General features: G+C 36.5%; 1 protein-coding gene across 21 annotated transcripts in view; it reads left to right on the top strand.

Annotated features, from left to right (window-relative positions):
• The window catches only part of ATXN10 (ataxin 10), a 111,567-nt gene that overhangs the window by 63,016 nt on the left and 24,734 nt on the right, over window positions 1–23,817 (top strand). For 3 of the 21 annotated variants that reach the window (XR_014936763.1, XR_014936780.1, XR_014936774.1), the window contains 3 exons: window positions 12,880–12,943; window positions 13,603–13,669; window positions 14,035–14,151. Coding sequence is in view for 12 of the 21 variants with exons in the window: in XM_085522777.1 (XP_085378903.1) it covers window positions 4,663–4,716; window positions 12,880–13,023; window positions 14,035–14,151 (315 nt within the window). In the remaining 9 variants the exon portion in view is untranslated. Of the gene's footprint in view, window positions 1–4,662; window positions 4,717–5,805; window positions 5,970–12,879; window positions 13,024–13,602; window positions 13,670–14,034; window positions 18,029–23,817 lie in introns of those variants that run through there. The other 18 variants (XR_014936765.1, XM_015870548.3, XM_085522782.1 and 15 more) reach the window with 15 other exon arrangements.

The following is a 23,817-nucleotide window of genomic DNA, read 5'->3' as shown; positions in this document are numbered from 1 at the left end:
AGGATTAGAGGGAATGGCTTTAAGCTGTGCCAGGGGAGGTTCAGGCTGGACGTTAGAAAATACTACTACTCTGAAAGAGTGGTCCGGCAGTGGAATGGGCTGCCCAGGGAGGTGGTGGAGTTACCAATCCTGGAGGTGTTCAAAGAACATTTGGATGCTGTGTTGAGGGACATGGTTTAGTGAGAACTATTGGTGAATGGTTGGACTGGATGATCTCGTAGGTCTTTTCCGACCTTGGTGATTCTGTGATTCTAGTTTTCTTCAGTCAGCAGCTGCCAGTAGACCATCTTAATAGTATGATGACAGAAAGGACAACCACAAGCCAGTGCTGAAGCTACTGCCCTTTAATACAATTAGAAGCTCTGCTGAAATGAGCTGTAGAAGCCAAGTTTGTTGCAGCCCTCAGACTTGACCAGTATGTTGTTGCTTAGTATGAGCTTGGCGAGTCTCTCCCTTTCTTCCAATCTGTCTTGCATCTCCTGTAAAGACTCTTGAACTTATTTCATTTGCTGTAAATGAAAGTAGACCTTGGTTCCCCTTGGCATAAGCAATCAAAAATAAAGACACACTCTTCAATATGTAATTTGTTGGCAAACATTTAGTAACTCCTTGCTTGTTCAATTTTAGTTCCCTTGAATTACAGGACACAGTTATGAAGCTGCTATATCCTGCTCCTGTATTATTAGTCATGGCATTTTGTAATATCTAACCCTTTCAGTAGCTTGTTTTTCTTTGAAACAGTTCTCAGAACTCTCAAACATTCTCAAACAGAATATTCTCAACCTATAGGAGCTTTGTAAAGTATTTCATTTACCTGTTTGTGAGAGGATGCTCAGAGAGTTAACTATTTGGAGTTTGCAGTGGCTTTTTAGTATGCAATGGAATTGGATTGTAAAGCAAGTGGACTGTGTGATTTGATAACAGATTTCCTCAGCTGTTGCAGGGCATACTATAACATGTAAGGATTTTACTCTGTTCTGATATATTGCTTACAGAAGTGTTTCAGGTAACAGAACTACTGGAAGGAGCCAAGTACTGTTACACAGAGTGCAATTTAGTTTACTTTCTGAATCCTTTTGTGGTTGGCCATTTGTAATTTGGGACTTTCCAGGACTATAAGGGAAATGTTATAAAAACATATTGCAGCCAGTATTACACAGTGTAGTGACTGTCAATGGGAAAACGAGCAGTTTATAATGACGCTACTTTAGCAAAAGCGGTTGCACATATCAAGAACAACGAACAGTTACTAAAGGATCAACATTCAGATTTTTTTTTCAGTTAAAAATGTATTTATAATTTTCATTATAAGAAAAGTCCTGGAGTTGAGGGTCTGTTTGTAAAAAAAGCTACAAAGAAAAAGACCTCAAACTAACGCAAAAATCTTTTGCTTGAAAATGTGAGGAGCAATAAATGCCTGAATAGTAAGCACAAGCAGGGCTTTATGCCGTTTATTTAGACAACCTGGTAAAGAATAACACTTCAATGAAACTATTACTGTTTTACAAACCAGAAGTTAATGTTTTTCTCTGTAAATGATGGAGAAATCTTGCTTGTTATCTTCCCGTATGTTGTTATTTTCTGTTTCTCGTGTGGCTGCTAGCCACTCTATAATAGGTTGGTAAATCAAAACACCTTTTTGAGTACTTCCCTTTTTATTATTTAATGGCTCTCTTATATAACACACAGCTGATGGAAAATAAATGCTAAAGGTCAAATTTACAAAATATTTGTTCACGGCACACCATACCACGGGAAGAACATACACATTGTGTTACTAATTGTTAATGTTAATGTAGCCTCTCAATGTGTTTTAACATTTTTTTCCATATAAGAGTATTTCTTTAGTTTCACAGTGTCCTTTGCATTAAAACCATGAAATCTCTTAAATATTTCAGTGTAAGTTTTCTGTTTCCTTTTAATGTTTGATTTTAGCCTGTGAGAAATCGTTTCTCTGGAATATTCTGTTTCTAGGAGACTATTTTCTTTAGACAGTGTTTTTGAAGAACACAAGGATTTTTTTATCCATAAAATATATGGCTATATTTGTCCCAGTAAGAATGTTGCTGAGATAGTTCATGGCATTGTTTCAGTGAAGAAAAAGTATGTTGTCTGCCTCATAAACAGAGTGACTCTGCACTAAAGAGGTCACTCCATTTATAGTCACTTAGTTTATGATAATATAATATTTATTACTTTTTCCACTGCTTACAAGCAGTTTGTTTCACTTTGCAAGTTATTGGGATTTGTGTACTCAGCACTGAATAAAAAAATAATAATACTTTAACTGTATTTGATTACAAAATTATTTGCAGGAATAAATGAAAGGCCTTTAGAGGGAAGTGCTAAGGATAGTATTGATATTTTTGCAATGGCTTGTAAGATTAGAAGAAAAAAAAAAAAAAAAAAAGGAAGCCAATACTTATTTTTGAAAAATGGAATAGAACATACTTACTTTGCTTTGTTTGAAATTCTGCACCACCTCTTCTGTTCTGGATGAAGAATATGCTGTGACCTGAAGGTATCATAAAACAAAAAGTTAATCATAGGAAAGAAGATACAAAAGATTCTTAAAATTTCCTTTGTCATGTTTTTCCAACTTCATAGCAACTGCATTAGCCTGATTTGTAACTATCCTCAATATGCTCTAATTTACTGACTTGAAGTGAATGTGATGCTACGTTTTCTAGTCCTTAAACAAAGTAATTATTGTAATTGCAAGTTGTTTCTTTTTTCTTTCTGAAAGACATGATTCTGCTATTTATATGTTTGTTGGAAAAAGTAACATATCATATAAAATGAATAACAGGATTAGTATTATTAACTTAGAAGTATTCTGCCCTGCACTGTTAAAAAAGAAGAGAGTTTTGTGGCTGTCTGCAGACTTCTGAAGGCTTCCCTGACTGGTCTGATTCAAAACACAAACAGCAAACACCATTAAACTGTCTTCTGGCTTTAGTAGTCAGATGAGCCCTGCAGTCTACTACTTTCAGTTTCGCTAGAGTTCTAGAAAGGTGTTTCATAGTCCTTTCCTGAAGCTCTTGCTTTATTTTACTATGTGAAAAAAAAATAATTATCATAAAAGATAGCTTCACACTTAATGTGTAATAGAGTGCATATCCTTTACAGACACAATAGAAAATTAATGGTTTGTTCTTTGTCCCATCACTAAAATACTGGAAGCCTTGTGAACAAGGAACATGGAAACAGAATAGTGAATGCCATTAATAATGTCTGTGTGCTGTTTCCAATTTTCAGTCCTACTAGCTTTCTGCTTTTTACTTTAACCCTCCTTGGCTGCAAGGTTTGAGATGATATAAATATACTCAATAACTTATTCTTTACAGTTCCTTAAAACATTTTATTGCTACTATTCACTTCAGAATTGCAATAGGAAACTCTGGGGTGTGTCATTATAGGAAACGGCCACCACTTGGGTGGTTGTACTACTTTGCTTTTTGTTTTAAATCAGTGCTCTCCAACCAGTGCAGTTGAGTATGATGTACTGTTGTACTTGCTGCAGAAAGTTATCACAAGCACAAATGGTTGTCTTAAAGTAATCCTACAGCTTTTCTCACATGGTATTTTCATAATTTGAGTGTTGTGTTGGTATCTTTGTCACAGATTAATTTGTATGTGTGGCGCTGAATTTTTTAAACCTTTGATTCAATCTGAAGGAAAAGGAGAGTGCTAAGTAAATCTGAACTCAACAGTACTTATCGTTAGAGTATACCTTATTCGATTCGTATTTATTTTCCTTGCTGAATTCATAGGCTTCTGAGAAAATCTTATAGGCATGCCTGAATGACTTGGAACTTCCCGCTGCAGTTAAGAACTATGATAGTTGAAATTAATCATCTGATTTTCCCAACCTTTGTCTTAGTATTTTTTCATAACTCTGGAGTAGCTGGAAATCTTCAGTTATTACTCTTGTTTAGAACAAAATTCAGTTTTGAAACTTCTTGTAAGAAGTGTCCTCAGCCCAGTTCAAGTCACATAGTTGATTTTTGCATTTAACTTCCTTTAGCTTTATAATTTTTATTCTGGTGATAGGAAAAAATATGAGAGCCACTTTTATGACAGTGTTTTGAAAACTAACAGATTAAGACCATCTGATAACTGTCTTTAGTGGGCTGAGAATAAGATAGTGAGTGACTAAAAGTAGAGAAGCATATACTGTGATGTTGATGTTGAAATTGTACAAATTCAACTGTCCAAATAAATCACAGAACTTTAATATTGGATGATGTTTAACATTATTATGTGTGGGGTTTTTTCTTACTCCTACTGCACGGATAGGCAAAGACCGTGCTAGAAAATACGTGATATTTCAAGTGAAATCCATCTGTGTTGGACCTTAATTTATCCATACTGAGTAGCAGATCTAGCCCTTAAGAAAGCCAGGAGGCTGCTCCTTGTGGCAGCATCTATTTGTTCATGAAAGCGGTTTCTGTTTCAGGAACTGTAAATAAGTGAATGATGAACGCTGAATTGTTTAAAAATAAATGAACCAATTGTGTTACTGTCTTTTGCGGGAACCTATTCTGAAGTCTCAAGTGTTTATATTATCATCTCAATGGTTGGAAACTACTGTGTTTTGCTTTGGAAAGACTAGTGGAAAAAATTATTCAGCAGCTGAGATGGTTTGTTACTCTTTTCTAGTGGCTGGACACTTCAGATGCTGCCCGTTTTGGCTCAGTCTTGATGAAGTGCAAGGTACCTTCTTGCTGTCTTCCCTTCTGCCTCAGTAAGGTCAAAGTCCTCATCTTCTCAACCAGCTCTCCAGAGAGTTTTAGAATATCATAGAGAAATTCCACTTTAAGATTCTAATTTTTTTTTTTCTTTCCAGAGAGATGCCAAGGGAGCTCTCTGGGGAGGGCTGAAAAAAATCAAACTCATGGCTTTCCAAGAAATAATACTGAAAGTGGGAGAATATATCAGAAGTTAATGTAGCAGGAGCCAGTTTCATTGCCATGATATCTGGATTTCAGATATAAAAACAGTTGTCCAATTTTGTTATACAAGCTTATCTAAGCATATATCTACAGGACAGTAAGGGGAAGAGTATTCTGGGGTCACTAACTTCACTGAAATGGACTTAAAGGTATTTCTTAGCTATCAACATCATTCCCACCAGTACAAGTTGCTCTCAGACTAGCCAGGCAAGTCTGCTAGAGAAAGGAGCCTCTGTCCACAAGTATTTCAGTAGATCTGCAGGATGTGGTGAACTCCAATAATAGACTTGATTGCCACAAGCCACAGCTGCCTCTATTCTAAGCCAAACTGCCTGTAGTCTGCAGTAGACCTAGGAATTCAGTAGTATTAGGATTAGAGGATTACTGTTCTTTTCTCCTTTGAGTTAGAACCTCCCATTATCTCCCGTCACTTCCACTGTTTAGAAAAACAAAAACAATGAAAAAACCTCTCATAAATAAGGTAAAATATTATTCTCTGCACCATCATAGGTGTGAAGAAACCTAGTAAATAGGTTTATTTCTTCTGCTGTTAAGCTGCTCTGTTGCTCAAATCTGAATTCCGAATTCTGTCCAGATTTCCAATTCTTATTACTTATTACCTATGCTGTTGAGCAGGTCCTAGGGGAAAACCAGCACCTGTTTGTCAGCCTGTCTGGTTGCAGGACCTCGAGTATATATCTCTCACTACATAATCTTTATGTAGTTCTCATGAGGTACATTCAGCAGGAATAAGCCTTTAAACGTATCTTTAATGTTGACTAAAGATTGCTTGCAAATCTTCAGTGTGCATTTCATGGGGTTGCTTTTCTTTGGTGTTTTTTTATTCCAGTATGATTTTCTGCCTGGAAAAGTCCTGCAGAGTTGCCAAAAGAAGGGCCTCAATGGATCATACCAATTCACATTTCCAGAGCAGGACTGGTTAGAGTACTCGTGGTTAATATTTGGCAGCTCATTTGTGGAGACTTGCAATATTGAAGATTGCTTCAGCATTCTGTGAGTCTCATGTTCCAGCATACTGCAGTTTGACACACCATTGCCATTATAGATATTTTCTGTGTGTTTAGTGTGAATGTTCTCTACTATAGGCCCACTATTTCTTGTCCTAGTTGATGTAGACAGAAGACTAGACTTTTTTTCTTGAAGCTCTTTAGAGTTCATTGTGATCCCTAGCAAAATTTTGCGTTAGATTAGCCGTGTTGCTTTTGATGTCATGGTTTTTGTCATGTATTGTGGTTTTATATCTCACTTTTCTTTCCAGCCAACACAGATATTTTTCAATATGTTGGTTTATAAAGAATTCTTATCTTATATTTGCTTGAGAAGTTTCACTACTCTCAAATAATTTACATGTAGATTTATTATGTGCACTTAGAAGAATACATTTAAATGAGCAGTTTGCATCTGAAAAAGAAATTAAGGTATCTCTGTCGTGACAGCTAATTGAATATTCAGAATTATTGCAGCAATGGACAAGATTTTTTTTTATAGAACCATTTCTGTTTGTTACATGCTGTGGTAAATTTTCTGACTACTCTTTGTAGTTTTATAATCAGTAAATGCTCATATCATGGCGGAAAGAACTTGACCTTGGACAAACAGCAGTTGGTAGAGTGAGATGGAAGTTGTTTCTTAGCCTCCTAAAGGCATTAACACTGAAGGGATTTCAGGATCTATAGTCCAACCTCCTGCTTGAAGTTGAGTTCTTCAAGCCCTGCAGGCTTGGGGAGGAGTGGCTGGAAAGCTGCCTGATGGAAAGGGACCTTGGTGTGCTGATGGACAGTCAGCTGAATATGAGCCAGCAGTGTGCCCAGGTGGCCAAGAAGGCCAATGGCATCCTGGCTTGTTTCAAAAACAGTGTGGTGAGTAGCACTAGGATGATAATCCTGCCCCTGTACTTGACACTGGTGAGGCTTTACCTTGAGTACTGTGTTCAGTTTTGGGCACCTCAATACAAAAAAGGGCATTGAGGTGCTGGAGTAGATCCACAGAAGGTCAGTAAGGCTGGTGAAGGGCTTAGAGAATATGCCCAGTGAGAAGCAATTGAAGGAATTGGATCTGTTTAGTCTGGGGAAGAGGAGGCTGAGAGTAGAGCTTATTGCTCTCTTCCAGTATCTCAAAGGTGCTTTCAGTGGGGTTGGTCTCTTCTTGCTGGTGACAGGTGACAGGATGAGGGGAAATGGCCTCAAGCTGCATCAGGGTAAGTTTAGACTGGATATCGGGAAAGAATTATTATTATACATAAAGGGTTGTTAAGCACTGGCATAGACTCCCTAGGGAGGTGGTTGAGTCACCATCCCTGTATGTGTTTAAAAACCATTTGGATCTGCTCAGGGACATGATGTAGCGGAGTTCTGTTAGGATAGTATGGTTAGGTTGCAGTTGGACTTGATGATCTTTAAGGTCTTTTCCAACCTGGCCAATTCTGTAATTTTGTGATTTAGACCATGTTGCCTCAGGTCTTTATCCAGACAAGTCTTGAAGACTCCCAAGATGGAAAGTCCACAGTGCCTGCTGGCAAACTGCTCCATATCTTCATAATTAAGTTTTTGTTTTTATACAATGAGAAACTTTTGTTTCATTCTTACTACTCTAGTTTTCTTTGTTTAATCCACTAGAACATGAATCAGGAGTGTTGCTCGGTAATGTCCTTGTGGCATGGGCAAGTTGCTGTCAGGTTATTTAAGCCTTCTACTCTCCAGCCTGAAAAAGTACTTCTTTTAAATACTCTTCACATGGTGTAGATTCAGCCCCTTAAGCTGGTTGTAGTTTAATGAGTACCAAGAAGAATAATTGCTTTCCTCAATCTTCTGGCTATGCTCCTTTTCATATAGTTTACAATGCTGTCAGACTTCATCTCTGCCAGAGCACACTGGGTTGCTTTCAGCCTACTGTTCAGCAGGATCTCCAGGTCCTTTTCAGCAAAGCTGCTGTATAGGCAGACAGGCCACAGCCTGCATCTTTGTTAGGAATTAGTCTATTCCAAGCATAGATCGCTGCATTTGTCATCACTGAGTTTCTAAGGCTTCTGTCTAGGATTATAGCCTGCTTTTAAGAGTATCAACAATATATAGGTGTCCCAAATTCAGTGAGGGTGCATTCGCTCTCCTCCTCCAGGTAGCTGATAGAGATCCTAAGTAGGATAGGACCTGTGGCAGGCCCTTGAAGAACTCTGCCTGCAATGATCCTTCAGGTAAACTATAAACTAGTACCTTTACAACCTTTTGTCTGATGATTCAACCTTGATTGCCTAATTCTCTAACTTTTGTGAAAATTCACAGAATTATTGTTCAGGACAGAAATTATCTAATTGCATTCTTTGCTATCTGAAATGTGAAGGTTCTTGTTTTCTTCTGTAAAGGTTGCCAGACCATGCATCATGATGCACACTAGGGGAATAAATGTAGTTTCCTTAAAGGGGAAGTGCAAAATTTAATTATATTCATCTGTTGTTTAATGTAAGATTGATGCTGGTACATTGATTGAGCTTGAGATGTATGTTGAAAGATGATAATTGTTGTAATCTCAAATACTAAGAAAAAAAGGGAAAATACAATCAATAAATTTCTTTCCTGTGGTCATGCCATCCCAGCTGTGTTATTCTTTCCCTTTTCTCTTCCTTTCCCTCCTCCAGCTTTCATGTTCAATAGCCAGTTTAAATTCAATAAAGAAATATGGGTACCAGAAATGTTGTTGTATTCCTACTGCTACGCATCATGAGAGTGAGTGAATAGATAAATGAGAAACTCAGAGTGGAAAGTTGGGTGATGGCCAGTCCCTGAAGAACTGCAAGCTAAGACTGGCGTTTGGCAACCAGTCAGCAAAACTGTACTTCTGAATCATGTTCTGCTATTTGCCTGTTTCTAGGCATTTAACTGTGTGGCAGAACTAGGAGTATTGCAAAAAGTAGAGTGAAGGAACCAAGCCCATGTAAAGTTTGCTGATTTAGTTACCTCAGAAACCCTTTTTTCTTTCAAGTGCCATAACGTGAATTAAAAATTAATAATCTGGAGCTAACGATTTCATTGCCCAAAGATTGCTCTCAGCTTGCAGAGAAGGGCACCTGCCTTTGCATGCTGAGTACTTCATTTCTCTCCTTTTTTAGAAAACATGTTCAGAAACTGACACAGTGATATTAGGTCAAAATTTGCAGTACTGACTTGACCAAAGCCCTAGAGATTGCCATCAGAGAACTATGTGTTTAAATTTAAGTAACTTTCCAAATCTACTTAATTAAAGATTTCAGCCTACTGACTGAAGCATCCTTTAGTATTTAAATGCTGTTCAGAATTAATCATATATATATATATATATATATATATATAAATGGACTATAATTATACATATATAGAAAGCCATGATTCTGCATAGTAAGATAACCTTTTTATGGTCACGTGCAATTCCATAGTACTGGCCAGCTTTGTTGCCAGTAATGTAAACAGAGGGTAGGTTTAATGAACTTAAGTACACTTAGACTTAGAAGACATGCCAGGACCATCCTTTTTCTTAGTTTCTGCCTATATTTTCTTGAAAAATGTGGATGGGTTGCAGCCAGATTCACAGTACTACGTATTTTCTTTCCAGGATGTTTTTGCACCTGATTTAAAATTAAATATGGCACATTTCTTTTCAATGGAAGAATTCTAAGGCCAATAATTATGTAGAAAAAAAATCAATGAATCCTTCATATTGGGCAGTAAAGTTCCAATAAATCTCTTTAAGAGCTTGAGGCCTATGATATTGTTTTCCTAATGTTTACAAAATCTACTAGCATGGAAGATTATAGTAACAACCTGTCATGGTTTTATGATGTTTGGTTATCTGTATTCCACATTATAACATCATGTAGTGCACTGGGAGTTAGTTAATGCTCCAGTTCCAGGCACCTGTGTGGAAGAGAAGTTCAACATCTCCCAGAGGACTGTGTGTTCACAGAGGAGATATAACCCCTGGCAAGGTCACAAGACCTTCCCATTTTTTAATTTTTTTTTTTCAACTCTCCTCCCTGCTGCTCGACCCAACAGCATATGGTGAGGCCTTTCCATCTTTCGGACACTCTTTCTCATTATATTTGATTTATTAGCTTCAGTTCTAATTATATTGTATTATAGTGTGTTGTCTTGCATTCTGATACCATATTTAGTAAATTAGTTTGTTTCTCCTCAGATTGTTGCTGCTGTTTTAATTATTTGGGGTCCACTGTCTTCCCTTTCTGGAGGTGTGGATCTGCAGATCCCTCTGCCCTACTAGTCATGGAACTGAGCCGAGACAGCCCATAAACCAACCCTTTCTTCAGGCTGATGAGAGAGATTCAGCATGTGCATGGGGTACCCTGTTAGGGCCAGCAATCCTTTCCTTTAAAGATCTTTGGCACTCCAGTTGCAAAAGTGGCTCCGCTATTCGGAGAGCTGAACCGGCTTACTTTGCAGCCCAGATTATTGCAGTGCAATTGCGTAAATTCTGGGTTACCATAAAATGCAGTTTTGATGGCTCATGAACAGCTGGCATGGACTGAAATTTCTCCAGCAGTGGTTGCTCAGGATTTGGGGCTCATGGAGTTGACCTCATGAGGCTCTCTGACAAGTACAGAGATTTGTCTTTGGTCCAGTTTAATTTCTTGTTTTACTGTGTAGTAAGAGACAGACTAAAGCTGGAGTACTGGTGTTGGAAAAGGGAAAGGGAAAGGGAAAAGAAAAGAAAAGAAAAGAAAAGAAAAGAAAAGAAAAGAAAAGAAAAGAAAAGAAAAGAAAAGAAAAGAAAAGAAAAGAAAAGAAAAGAGAGAAAGCTGGGCCTGTTCATTTTAATTGTATGCAATTCACGAGACTGTCAGTGCATGTGTGACACAGTTAGCAAGTTGTTTTTACATTAGGTACTGCTAAGGCTGCGGTCTGATGCTTCTGTTTCCCCTTGCTTTGTAGGAAACTCATTATATCCCCACAGTAACTTTTTGAAGCATGAATTTTAATTAAAATTTTATTTTCCCAGAATGATTCCTTTGTTAGCTGAATAACTCATCGGTATCAAACTGAAACAGATTGCGTACTTTATTTCAGTTGACAGCACTTAATGTAGATTAATTTTCACTGTTCAGCCATTCACTGGTGGAAAATACAAGGTGATGTGGTAGGCATATCCGAGTTTGGCTGCAGTGTAAAAATCAAAGAACTAACATTTTCCAAGCATGCACAACTTCTGTGTTATTGAAAGGTCACCATTTGTTCAAGCTTTGAAGTATGATATCATACATGATACATGGCCTTTGGAAAGCACACAAAAATGTTGTGGAAAGAATGAATATTTAAAGACTTCTTTTATTAACTATATTTCATGGAAGTATAGTTACACACGTTAACACAAATGTGCCAGTTAGGTCTAGACCAAGCAATGGTCTTTGCTTTTTTTGCATGTTAGCCTTTTCTGCCTGCGTATCTGTCTCTGCTACTGTTACTTTCTCATGTTTGAGCATTAGATTATATAAAGAACAACTTTAAAGAGACATGTGCTCAGATTTGTCTCTAAGTTAGTTTTTCTGATCTGTTTTGGATTTCACATGTAAATTTCCCCCTACCCAACTTCACTCAAGATTTGAGAAAGCTGATCCATCCTGTAGTGTAAACTTTGATTTACTGTTTTATAAGATAGATAAAAAATGCTTTTGATCTTGGACAAAAAAAGATGAAAGAAAGAATCCTATAATCAATCCACAACCTAGATTGGCATTGTACCTAAATTCCTTTGCTCACCAGTTCTTGGTTGGAAATTAAATGTTAAAGCATTAAAAAAAAATGTTAGACTTGAACAAGTATGATTTGTGTGAGGTTGGAAGGGGCCTCTGGAGGGGCCTCTTGTCCAAACCCACTGTTCAAGTTTGCCTAGAACAGGTTGCCTAGGACCATGTCCAGACAGTTTAAATAAGTTTAAAGAATATAAAAGATATACCGGTATAAACACAATCATCACATGATCGAGTCTTATTAAAATATCAATAGTTTTCTGATTGTAAAATAAATGCGCGTATGTTGTAAGAAGATATTTTGAAGGTTGAAATTTTGCAGATAATTTAGAACAGGTTTTCATTTAAATAGGTAACCCTTCCTACAAGCCTACAAATATGTATGATGATGTATGGCACAGCCATATATCTTAAAATAATAGATGAATTTCTTATGGAGTGTATTTTTTTAAAAATAACTATGCTACAAATACATAGTTAAGATCAACTTACCCTAAGTTTTTGGTAAGATGGTACATTGGAGTATGAATACATAAAAGCACTGTACTATTACATATCCACAGACATGAATGTTTGATGGTGTTTCTGAATTGACATCTGTATATATATAAAATGAAACATAATAGATCTCATCTTTGCTAGTTTGCTGTTAGTACAGTGAAGACCTTATCAAAGAAAATATAGTTGGTGGCTCTCATTTGATATAAAGATTTTGTGCTTAGGTATGTGCAGGTAACACATTGCCTTGAAGGCTGTGTATAGAAGAAGATGAGCAAGACAAGCTAGCTAGCAGTCGTGTGCGCATTTGTGTTTTATAACATTTTTCCTATTTTTTTTCCACCCAGTAGCTTTTCATTTTTCTTCCAGAAAGCAAACATTGCCTGTCAGTAAGTATAGATTCCCTGGCTCAGCATAAGTCTATGACATAGAACTTGGATGGTAAAATACCTCAGTCCGAAATGTGGTAGATGAAAGAGGAATATTAAATTAATGTCTGCTTTTATTTCTGTTGTGTTATGCTTAACGCCAATGATGCCATCATCACGTCTACATTTTTTCTTTTCTTTTTTTTTTTTTTTTTTTCCTTTTTCTTTTTTTTTTTTTTTTCCCTGCATGGAATATCATTAGTATTGTTGATCAATCTGTTAATTTAAGCTTTTGGGTTTGTTTTAGGTTTACGAGTTGGATGGCATCCCACTGATTCTAGACAACTGCAGCATCGATGACAACAATCCTTGTATCCTTTATGGAAGAAATCTAGTCTATTATATACAACACATTTTAGAAAAGTTAAAGAAAGAAGGTGAAGAGTTAAATGTAAGCATGTCAACACTGCTTTCACTCAGTATCTAAGTCTTACTAACCTCAGTAATTTCTAGCTTGTTTTTAAATGCTCTGTTCAGAAGCGATGAATTCATGAAGATGCTTTTATGAACTGGACATTAAGTGAGTTGGAATATAGTTGTAGTCTGCTTCTTAAAATAGTAAATATTACTGTTTTACAGATGTAAATTCAGACAGCTGACTGTGATAGAAATCTGAATTAAGAATACATTTGATTGTTGTGTCCAATCTGAGCTCGTTTCAACTGAAATCTATTCAGTAAGCTATAGTAAGTCAGTTCACTTATTAAATCTGACTGTGCTGGAAAGCACAACTTTTGGAATCTTTCTATGACTAATTTTTCATTCTAGCTGTTAGAAAAAGAGGATAAATTTGAGGCCTTCAAAGAGTAGAACTGTAATTTACAGTCTTGAGTGAAAAGAAAATAAAATGCCGTGGGAGCTTTTACTACATTGTCAAACTTCTTACAACTTCTGGTACAAGCCAGCATTTTATGGCTGAACTATAAACTTCTTACCAGGCGTTAAAACTTTGCTTAATTGGTTTTAACAGCTTACTAAACGTGGTGACACATCTTAATATGAGCTTTCATCACTGATCCATAGCATACAATTTACAGGTATGTGAAAATGTAGTAGCTCTTGAGCAGAGTTGAGACTAGCCTGCTGTGACAAAGTTTGCTTTGTCAGCTTTTGGAGAACAGTTTCTAGCTACTGCATTTATTGTTTTGGCATGAAGTTATTCCAAACAATGCTGGGCTGCTTAAAGTTATTGCTTCCCTACTTCAATTCTGCCTCTTGGCATTCCTTGTCTGTTGTGTACTGAGCTGTCTGTATCCAACTAAGCTGTTATCTGCTTCTTAGAACGTTTAGATTCTTCAGACACCATAAACCAAGGCCTCAGTAGCATGTAGGTGTCTACCTCCATTGCATTTCATAGCATCCTTCTGAAGAGATTTGACTGATTCCCATCTCTCTCTTCCAGGCACCCAGTTCTGCCAAGCAACTCCATTTGGAACAAATCCATTTTGTGGTGCCTGTGAAACAGAACAGTGCTCTTACTGATTTGAAAGCCTACTTGCTTAAAATTGAAACATCTTAAGCCCACATTTTAATTTTGTAATCCAGAGTGAATGTATTTTGTCTCTTCTCAAGGAATATTTCTTAAAAGAAAGTATATGGACATCTCTCGAGCTAAATGTTGAGGGAGTTGCTGAAAATTCAGTACAATCACTCGCCTGCCAAGAGGATGTAGAATGCTGCAAGGGGAATCATTCTGTAGCTCTTCAACATGGGTTTCTTTAGGAAGTCATTTCCAGAAACTTTATATTATTTTTTTCCTAGTACCTTTTTTTTGTGGTTTCAGGCTGTGTTGTTGTTTGTGTTTCCTTTTGTAAGATGTCTGGAAAAGCTTCAGCCATTTTCCTTCAATATAAGAGCACCTTGTATTTCCTCCTAAAGCTCTGCATAGATGCACATTTTCATTTGAGCTTTGTCAGTTTTGGAGACATCCAAGCTCAACAGCTAAGATGCTGTTAGATTTTCTACATAAAACAAAGTAAATGCACTTATTTTGAAGATTTTATTGAGTTCTGCCTTCAAGTCATACCTACAAACTCTTCTAAAGGAAGACGTAATTGTGGTAAAAGTGATATGATGCTTTTCTGGGTAAAAACAAAATCGTTTTCCTACAGCCTGCAGCTCATCGGGAAAAGGTGAACTGCTATGTTAGATCTTAAGAGCCCTTTATTACTTCTGAGAGGAGAAATCTTATTTAATAATCTTTTTATTTGTTGCTTGTGGAAGCACAATGAAAGAGGAAATGGATCTGCTCTTATCTTAAAATAAATTCCTATGTAAACCTGTCATTACTATAAAATTGCATCCTTTGAGTTCTTGAACGACTTTGTAATGTGCATAGAAATACTAGGAAGTTCATTACTTATGAAATTGCTAGCTGAAGTTCAGCTGGTATGTTTGAGTTACTTCAGCTTTGTTTTTCAATTTGAATTCATATTTTGGTGATTAGAATAAAATGTCTTTTATTCTGCTCCCTTTAGCTATCGTCTTCCTCATATCTGACAGATACTAGTATCAGATAAGGGCCCCTCTTTCCATCCTCATCTTCTACCTTTTTGTCATCTCTTACTGCTCCTTCCAGCTTCATTTCTTGTCCTTTCAAAGGTACCAGTTGCTTAGTGCAAACAAAAGGAAGGAGGCTAGCTCATTCTGATCAAAGTATTGTTGATCCTCAACATCCAAAAATAGATGTTTATTACTGAAATCATTTCAGTTTATCTTAACTAACTGTGGCACTCTCTGAAAGTTGTTCTCTGTGTTTCTCATCTTCCTGACATTTAGGCTTATTCGGGAGTAGTACATAGACATGCATCTTCCTTTTTAAAATTAACTACCCTTTAAAATATTTATTGCAAATTAAGGAGTAATCAATGCATTCAGAACACTACAATGTAGTAACTGCTGGTTCGTGGTAAAATTGTAAGATGAGAAGTGAAATGCAGTTTTGAAGATATAATATTTTAATCAGTTGGGGTTGCCTACCAGTCTTAAAGTTATGAGATTCCTTTAGTCGGTTCTCAATACATTGATTTTGTGACAGAAGTTAATTGGAATTGATCTTCTGTAGGTGTCTGTGATATGTTAACCCTAATCGGGCATGTTTTTCTGTTAGTCAAAGTGCAGTTATACTTGGGGGGAAAAAAAGATATTGTTGTGTGGTATGTGCACACACGTAATTTTACATGTATGAGTAAAAACCCAGCTGACTTCGTTTTAGCAATAAAAATATTCAGCATTAGTGAAAGGGGAACTGGTGGCTACTGTGGATATCCATATACAGTCTTTAGTCCTTAGTCTGAGTAATTTGAATTGTGGATGAAAATGTAGCAAAAGAAGTTAATTTTCAGATTCTCCTTCCATAAGCGTTAGTCTGACATTTATATTTAATCTGAAAGTATGTAAGAGGTAGATAAAAAATACTTCTGATCTGACGACAGCAACAGATACAATTGTGGTTCGTGAAACTTTTAGCTAAAACTAGAAGAAATCCAGTTGCTATGGTTTACAGCAATGGTCATTTGTTTTTGTGAGTTGCCAGCAAAAACTTTAGAGGGAGCTGACAGGCATTTTATTTCTGAGTTACAGAGTACAACTTAAAGCAAGCCACTTACAGTGAAAAAGCCTCACTGCTGAATAGAAACCAGCAGAAAGCAAAAACAGTAGTGCAAGTTGACTTTTTAGAGTAAACCACGATATAGTTGGGCATTTTCATGTAAATTTGGCTATCCCTTTTTGTCTGTGAAGAGACAGCATAATATTATATTGGTAATAGTTATCCTTCTTTGGAAAGGTTGGTTTAGGCACTGCCTCTGCATTCAGCATTTTAAGGTGAACTATTCGACTGTATTTTCATGAGCATACATAAAACAACATTGTTTCAATGGATATGGTCCTTGCAAAAGAACTCAACTACTGATGAAAACTCTCCACAGCCTTTATAGTTCGGTCCACTTGGAAGAAATTTCCCTTGTCCTCATCCTTTGGTGCATAAGTCTGAAGTCTGTTTGGGCTAGAAAGAACTGTGGCAGAGGGCATCAGTTTTCCGTTATCACAGGCTGCTGCTGCTGCAACCCTGATCCTCAGATACTGAACACTATGAGAAATTTAATTGCTCTAAACCAGTGCTGGTTGTCACGGTGACTTTAACAGAAAGGTAGCGACTCAGTTTTTGGTGTCCCCACAGTAGCTGAGGGGCTATAGATTGGCAATGGGGAAGAAAAAAAAAAAATGGGACTTGTCAGCACAGTTGAAGAGCAGAAACTTGTTTACCTGGAACTTGTCAAGCAAGAAGAAATTACTGTAGTGGCTCACTCTGGTTCAATCCGATTGAACTCCCATGTGCTGACAATTCTTTTTTAAATCCTCAGAAAGCATGGAGAATTTGTGGTTAATGGCATATACGAAATCTTCAGTTTCCTTTCTGTATCTTATATTGAGATTAACTGGTCAGAGTAGAAGCATGAACAGGTGCAAGTATGGTTTAGTTGCTGAGAAAGTACAGTCTCTGAGACGGGCTTATTTCTTTCACCTTGATCAGCAGACCTCATCATATTCCTGCAAGTAGCTGTGAATTCTTTGTAGCTATATTTTGTTAATAATGGAGCTAATTTTGTAACTAATGGAGCCTACGGGGTCTACATGGTTCACAAGGGAATCCTGTAGTGTTGTATGATAATGGATTCTCTAGCAGCTATAGTGGGCCCACTTTGTAAATGATTCCCAAGAGGCTTCAAACTTCTCATGATGAAAGGAAAAATGAAACTATTCCACAATTATGCTTTTGGTTTTAGTTGTGAAGGTCATCTGCCCACCAGTGCCTATTTATGTCACTATGCATGTGGGGATCTTTACGCTTATGAAATGAGCATTACAAGTAGCTGGTCTTGTTCTTACAGAAGTGCTAGGGACCTAAAGAATTGTGGATTCCATAGTAAGTAGAGCGTTGTATAATGGCTGTTTTTTCTTAATAGGATGTTGAGTGAAGTGTCCAAAGTGGGACTTACATAAAAAGGCAAGATCAAGGTTGTGGTCCCTGTTGACAAAGGCACAGGAGGCATTTGTGTAAATTAATCCTACTTTGAATCACTCTTGACATTGGCTTCCCACCTGAAGAGTTGGAATGTAACTTCCATGTCTTAACCAATTGTTTATCTTCTCTGTATTTTGAAAATTCTTTGGAACAGAACCCACCTAGAGGTAATAAAAGAGCCAAGAAAAAAAAAATACTTAATCTTTATATTTGGTTGATTTAATTTCTGACTCAGAGTGCACTTCTGAAACATTTATTTTGTCAGAGGAAAAATGTCTATTTCAGAATGAGAACAATGAATGTAGGGTTTGCTTGTAAGATGTTCTACATCAGTTGGCTGGATTAGTAATAAAGTTTTGTTTTTTGTTTTTTTGTTTTTTGTTTTTTAATGCAAAGTTCTCTTTAATATTAAAGACCATAGGAGGAATGCGGTGTGCAGCTCATAGAGAGACTGGCTGGGAAATGAAAGTTCTGTCTTCTCTTTTTCTCAGCTTCTTGATTTGGGAAGAAAACTGGGAGTTATGCTTTTGGTATCAAATTTCTAGATACATTTCATATATAACATGACTTTATTGAGTTCTTTAGAGCACATAAAGGTACTTTCCTGGTAAATGAAATTGATGCTCCTTTGTGATGTCTTAATTAGTTCACAGTTGCCAAGCACACTGAGGTTTTTGGCTAACACACAACTCTAAAAAAATCCCCAAACTCTCAGAATTAATTTATAGAGGTTTTTCTTTGAGAACTGTTAATAGATTAAATTTGTTTGGCCATTTATCAGTGGCATATTTCAAATTGCTGATTCCTTAATGATTCCTAAATGATTTGTGAGAATACTTGAATTCAGATTTCACAGGGAAGTTAGTATTAGTTTTCTTGAGGATACATAAAATACTAAAGCATATTTGACAGCATGTAAATATGAAGTCTGTTCTTTAGTATATGACTTCAACCCAGTTTCAGCAAATGACAACTGTCATCAATAATAAATGTGTACTGGAGAATGTTTAGCAGAGCTGTACAGAATGACTCTCTCAAGTGTCACATTACAATATTTCTAATCCCTTGAAAAGAGTAATCTCTGCAAGCACCAATTCATGCATGTAAAAGTAAAGAATTAAAGTTAATAATTCTATTTCCAAACAAAATTTTGTCATATTTATCCTCTGTCTTAATCTTCTTGGTGGACTGAAATCCATGACAGCCTTGAGTTTTTGAAAGAAAGCAGATCTTTAGAGCACTAAATAAATAAATAAATGCATAAATGTTCATTCACAGAATCACAGAACCGTAGGGGTTGGAAGGGACCTCTAGAGATCATTGAGTCCAACCCCCCTGCCAAAGCAGGTTCCCTACACCACGTTGCACAGGTAGGCGTCCAGGCGGGTCTTGAATATCTCCAGAGAAGGAGACTCCACCACCTCCCTGGGCAGCCTGTTCCAGTGCTCCGTCACCCTCACTGAAAGGAAGTTCTTGTGCACATTCGTGCAGAACTTCCTATGCTCCAGTTTCTGGCCATTTCCCCTTGTCCTGTCTCCAAACACTGCTGAAGAGTCTCACCTCGCCACTTTGCCCCCCACACCTCAGATATTTATAGCTATTATAGCTATAGTTACTGTTTTTATAGCTCAAACAACTCAATTTTTCTGTACACTTTTAAAAAATGACCTGGGTTGAGACAGAGCACTAGAAATTTGAGACCCAAAGGAGGTTTTGTTTTGTTCTGTTTGTTTGTTTAAGTAAATCTAAGAAATTATCAGAAATATTGTTGAGAATGGAATGCCTCCAACAACTGCCTTATAGTATTTCAGTCCTTCTTCTTGATGTTGTTTTTTGCATGCCTCCAAAAAAATATTCAGATGCAATATGGCTAATGCTCTGCATAATATCTTTATTCTGACATTTTTCTGTTGTTCCACTATCTGTCACTCCTGTTAAAACAGTCTGTAATTTCAGCTGGTGAATGCACTGTCTTATGTACCTCCTTCCTGATCCTTTAATCTTTTTCCTTCTCTTCCCTGGATCTTTGTTCTTTCAATTTCCAAAATGTTTTACAAAATCCAGCCTTTGCTTTCTGTCTCACTAAGAGTATATTTGCAGTCCCCCACTTACCCTGTTTATTTGTTCTTTTCCCTTAGTGTTCTGTGATTCTTCAAGGAAATGCAGACATTTCCTGAGGTCGCAGCAGGTGTAATGGTAGCCAGTGTCTATCTGCCAAACATGATGAAAAAAGCTTACCTAGTTGTAATTCAGTTACATCTTTCAAAACACCCGTTTATTTGACTGATGTTATTTTTAGATGCACACTGGATGTCATCTAATATCTACGAAACTGGAAGAGGAGTTTCATTTACGTTAGTTGTTTGGTTTGTCATAAAGTGACATTTGAAATTACTGAAAACACTGGGATGTGAGTTAGGCCACCTGCATTATTCAGAAGCCCTAATTCAATAAAATACTTGAGTACTGTGCTGAAAGGGGAGCAGGCATACAGATCTTTGTTGAATCTGCACATGCAGTGGAATCTGTCTTCCAGATAGAAAAGGCTTCTATCCAAATTGTGATTCTGCTTATCTCATTATCTTAGTTTTCAGAAATATAGTTATCTTGACTGCATTTCATGTGTTAAGATGCTTTTTTCCAGTCTAGTGCAAGATTGTTTGAAGTGCTATTTGATCTCTTTAATTTCCATTTTATAAGGGTTTTAGAAAAGCTGTTTATTTCAAGCTGTTTAAAGCTGTGTTCATAGAGATGTGCGTGAATATATTTCTGTGTATAGGTGGAGCTTATTTCTTTGTATGTCTAAGGATGTTTACAATGACTGTAGTCTTCTTGAGATCTATTGAGTTTGTTAAAACAATTACCATCCACCTGTGCTTCAGTGCTTTAAGCCTCAATGTTTGCAGTAAGTTTTAGTAGAATTTGACACACGAGTTTCAACTTAATGGGATTTTACTTTTTTTTTTTTTTTTTTTTTTCTGTACCAGGGAAAAAGAAAGGCAGACTAAGGCATTTTAACTATAGTGAATTAGCTTGAACTTTGAGTGTGATTATTTCTGTTTTAAAACAGGTGATTTAAAGTTACTCATATATTATGAGTTTCTACTAAAAACATGTCATAATGTTTTAAAAAATGGGCAATGTAAGCAGCGAAAATGAATGTGTCACATTCATGGTCTTAAGCTACTATCGCAAGACTGAGTATAGGAAAAAGTGTAACAAAGTAGAGGTTATGGCTTAAATTTAAAAAAAAAAAAAAAGTTTTGTGTAAGACATTAAAATAATATAAAAACATACTCTGATGTAAATAAGTATGTAACATGGCTTTAGTAGCTCCATAGTACTTGACAGAAATAGTGTTTTATTTTTTTAGTGTATTGAAGTATGTTGGCATTCAACTTTTAAGTCCTGCAGAGAATGAAAGGAGCCACACAGAATATATATATATATATATATATATATATAGGCAGCTAAGATATATTGAACTTTTCAGTGGTATTTTGTATGATCTGTTAACCTAGAAATACAAGTGAAACAGTATACAAGTGAAAAAAAAATCTATATAATGATTCTAGTAAGTCAAATTACTTACGTACAGCAATTTAATGAATATTGGGTACCAACTATCTGGCCATCATTGATGTTTGCTGTGCATAGCTAAAAGCAGACAAGCAAGCCCTGAAAGAAAGAGCCTCAGAATCTGGATCCATCCATTGTATAGTTAAGTAGTGCTGGACAAAATATTTCCAAATAACATGGAGAGCTAAGACTATTTCTGAGGGCAATGCAATAGGGCACCTGTAGGTTTAGTTCATACTAAAGATCTGTACTGTTTGCCGTGATCAAGATCTGTGTTTTATTTATTTTTTCTTTTCCAAATCTATAATAAAAATTAGTGTTTGGGGAAAAAAAAACTGAACTACAAAGAAATCTCAAACTGTAATGCATGAAAAGATTTAGCCAGTGGAATATTAAGGATTCAGCGAAATCTCCCTGTTAATACTGGATATCTTTCATATGAAACGTCTTATGAATCAAACTGAATTGACAGGCTCGATTTCACGAGTGCCTTAAATTTCAGTGGTCTGTATTCTTTGCAGAAGAGTGGAACAAAAGATTAATAGTTGTTCATTCTGGTCTTAAATTGTTGGCCGTAGATGTTTAGTTGGGTTAAATTTCACTGGAAGTTGCAGAGGCGATACAACATGCCTATGTACGTATTATACACCGTGCATCAGCTCAATTTTAAAGGAAACTGTATATCACAAGGAATATTTTAAGAAACAGCTAACAGGTAGGATGTTTGGAAACTGGTAGATGTATAGGAAACTATAAGAAGACAGTGTTGGGTGAAGGAAGAAATAACTGCTGGAAGGCAGTCTGCAATCATTTTCTACTGCAGATATTTCATAATTTCTTTAGACTGCGAATTACACAGTCCTAATATTGAAACTATTTAATTACTTCAAACAAGGTAGTTTGGCCCATCTGAAATTGGACCATTTGAGATCTTGCTCTGGCAAAGCAACATTATTCTGTGGAGAGGAATTCTAACTGTAAACCCTAGCTCAGATTTTTGTGGGTAGGCTTCCTTTCTTAGTCAGAATACCTCGTGGAGGTGTATTTGGGCTTGGAGTGCTTGTACCTCTCTGCTCATTCCCTCCCACTGAGGAGGAGGAGAAGGGCAAGGCTGTCTGCAGGCACCTTAGTAGTGCATTTCCAGCGAAGCTTTGCTGCCACATAGTGGTCAAGATTGAAGCTGGCTTGGAGGTGGATGGTCCAACTCTCCTACTGACCTATGAGCAAATGAGAGTTGCAGTGAAATTGAACCTCTGTTTTCAGTTCCCCGATGTTATAGATAAGGAATAAATGCTTCTTACAGTAACCAGTGTACCTTTGAGGCTTCTATTTGAGATGAGTTTGATTGTACTCTCTGTAAGAGCCAAGTGAAGCAGGGTGTAGGGAAGGAAATTCCTGGCTGATACGGCACTGCCTGTTTCCAGCTTTTGAACTCAGAATGTGGCAACTGCAGGCATGGATGGTGGTGACTGCTGTGGAATCTGCTAAGTAAAAATACAACAACCAAAATATTTTAGGCTTTTTTATTGTAGCTTCTAGTCAGAGTATTCCTAGTTTGCATAGACTGAATTCCTAAACTTTTCTGATGGTGATAATCAAATGTCAGGAATAAATGGAATAACAAACATGTGTTCTAAAAATACTATATAACTTCTTCAAAATAAGTATGTTAATGTGGTATCTTTGATCTTTATGTTTTCCGTGATTACTTTTTTCAGGTAATGTCTTAAACTGGCATAAAACATATTTACAGATCAAGGAGGAGTTTTAAAGAATTGCTGTCATTTTCTACAGTTTTTAGTACTAAAAAACAAAACAAAACAAAAAACAACAACAACAACAAAACCACACACACACAAAAAAAAAGACTAAAATCCCCAATAGGAAGAGACTTGTATCACTTTGTAAGTGATTTGTCTGACAGTGAGGAACGAAAATCATGACTATCTACTACATGTGGTCAATCATGGCACATCACCAACTTGTTAATCATGAACTGTGATTAACAGTGCCAGTAGCTGTCTAGAATGGTGAGAAAAATTGTTTTGAACTTGCTATGGTATGAAAGTATTTTAAATGACTTCAAAGACTTAAAAGGAAGATCTTTTTATTTCTTGCCAGTGTGGTCCAGTCAGGTCCATAAGTGGAAGTGATTCTTGTAATTTAACACTTCAGTATTTCATTCTTGTCTGTAAAAGCTGTATCGAGAATTGGATTGTGTGCTGAAGACTGGAAAGAAATATATTTAGCAAGGACTGTGTTTTGATTATCTTTGTTTTCCAGTCCTACAGACCTGTTCCAGAAAAGGTCTTCGAGAAGAAGGACAGCTTTAGCTATTGCATAAAAAGTCAGTTTGATTATGATTCCGAATTGTGTGGGTTGTCAGTCTTGATAATGTTTTGCATCTCTTCCTATATTTGGCTTGGATTAAGTTAATGTTTAAGTAGTCAGGAAAAAAAAAAAAAAAAAAAAATCTGAATTAAATGAGTTAATGAAATCAGACATGGAATATCATCTTTTTCTCATTTGAACAAATGACGGTTATGGAAGAGTTTCCAAAGCAGCTGTTTAAGTATAGAA

Source organism: Coturnix japonica, chromosome 1, assembly GCF_054131305.1.
Source record: "Coturnix japonica strain WE chromosome 1, WE-NBRP24, whole genome shotgun sequence".
Classification (NCBI taxonomy): Eukaryota; Metazoa; Chordata; class Aves; order Galliformes; family Phasianidae; genus Coturnix; species Coturnix japonica.
This window is presented reverse-complemented; position numbering and strand designations above follow the sequence as displayed.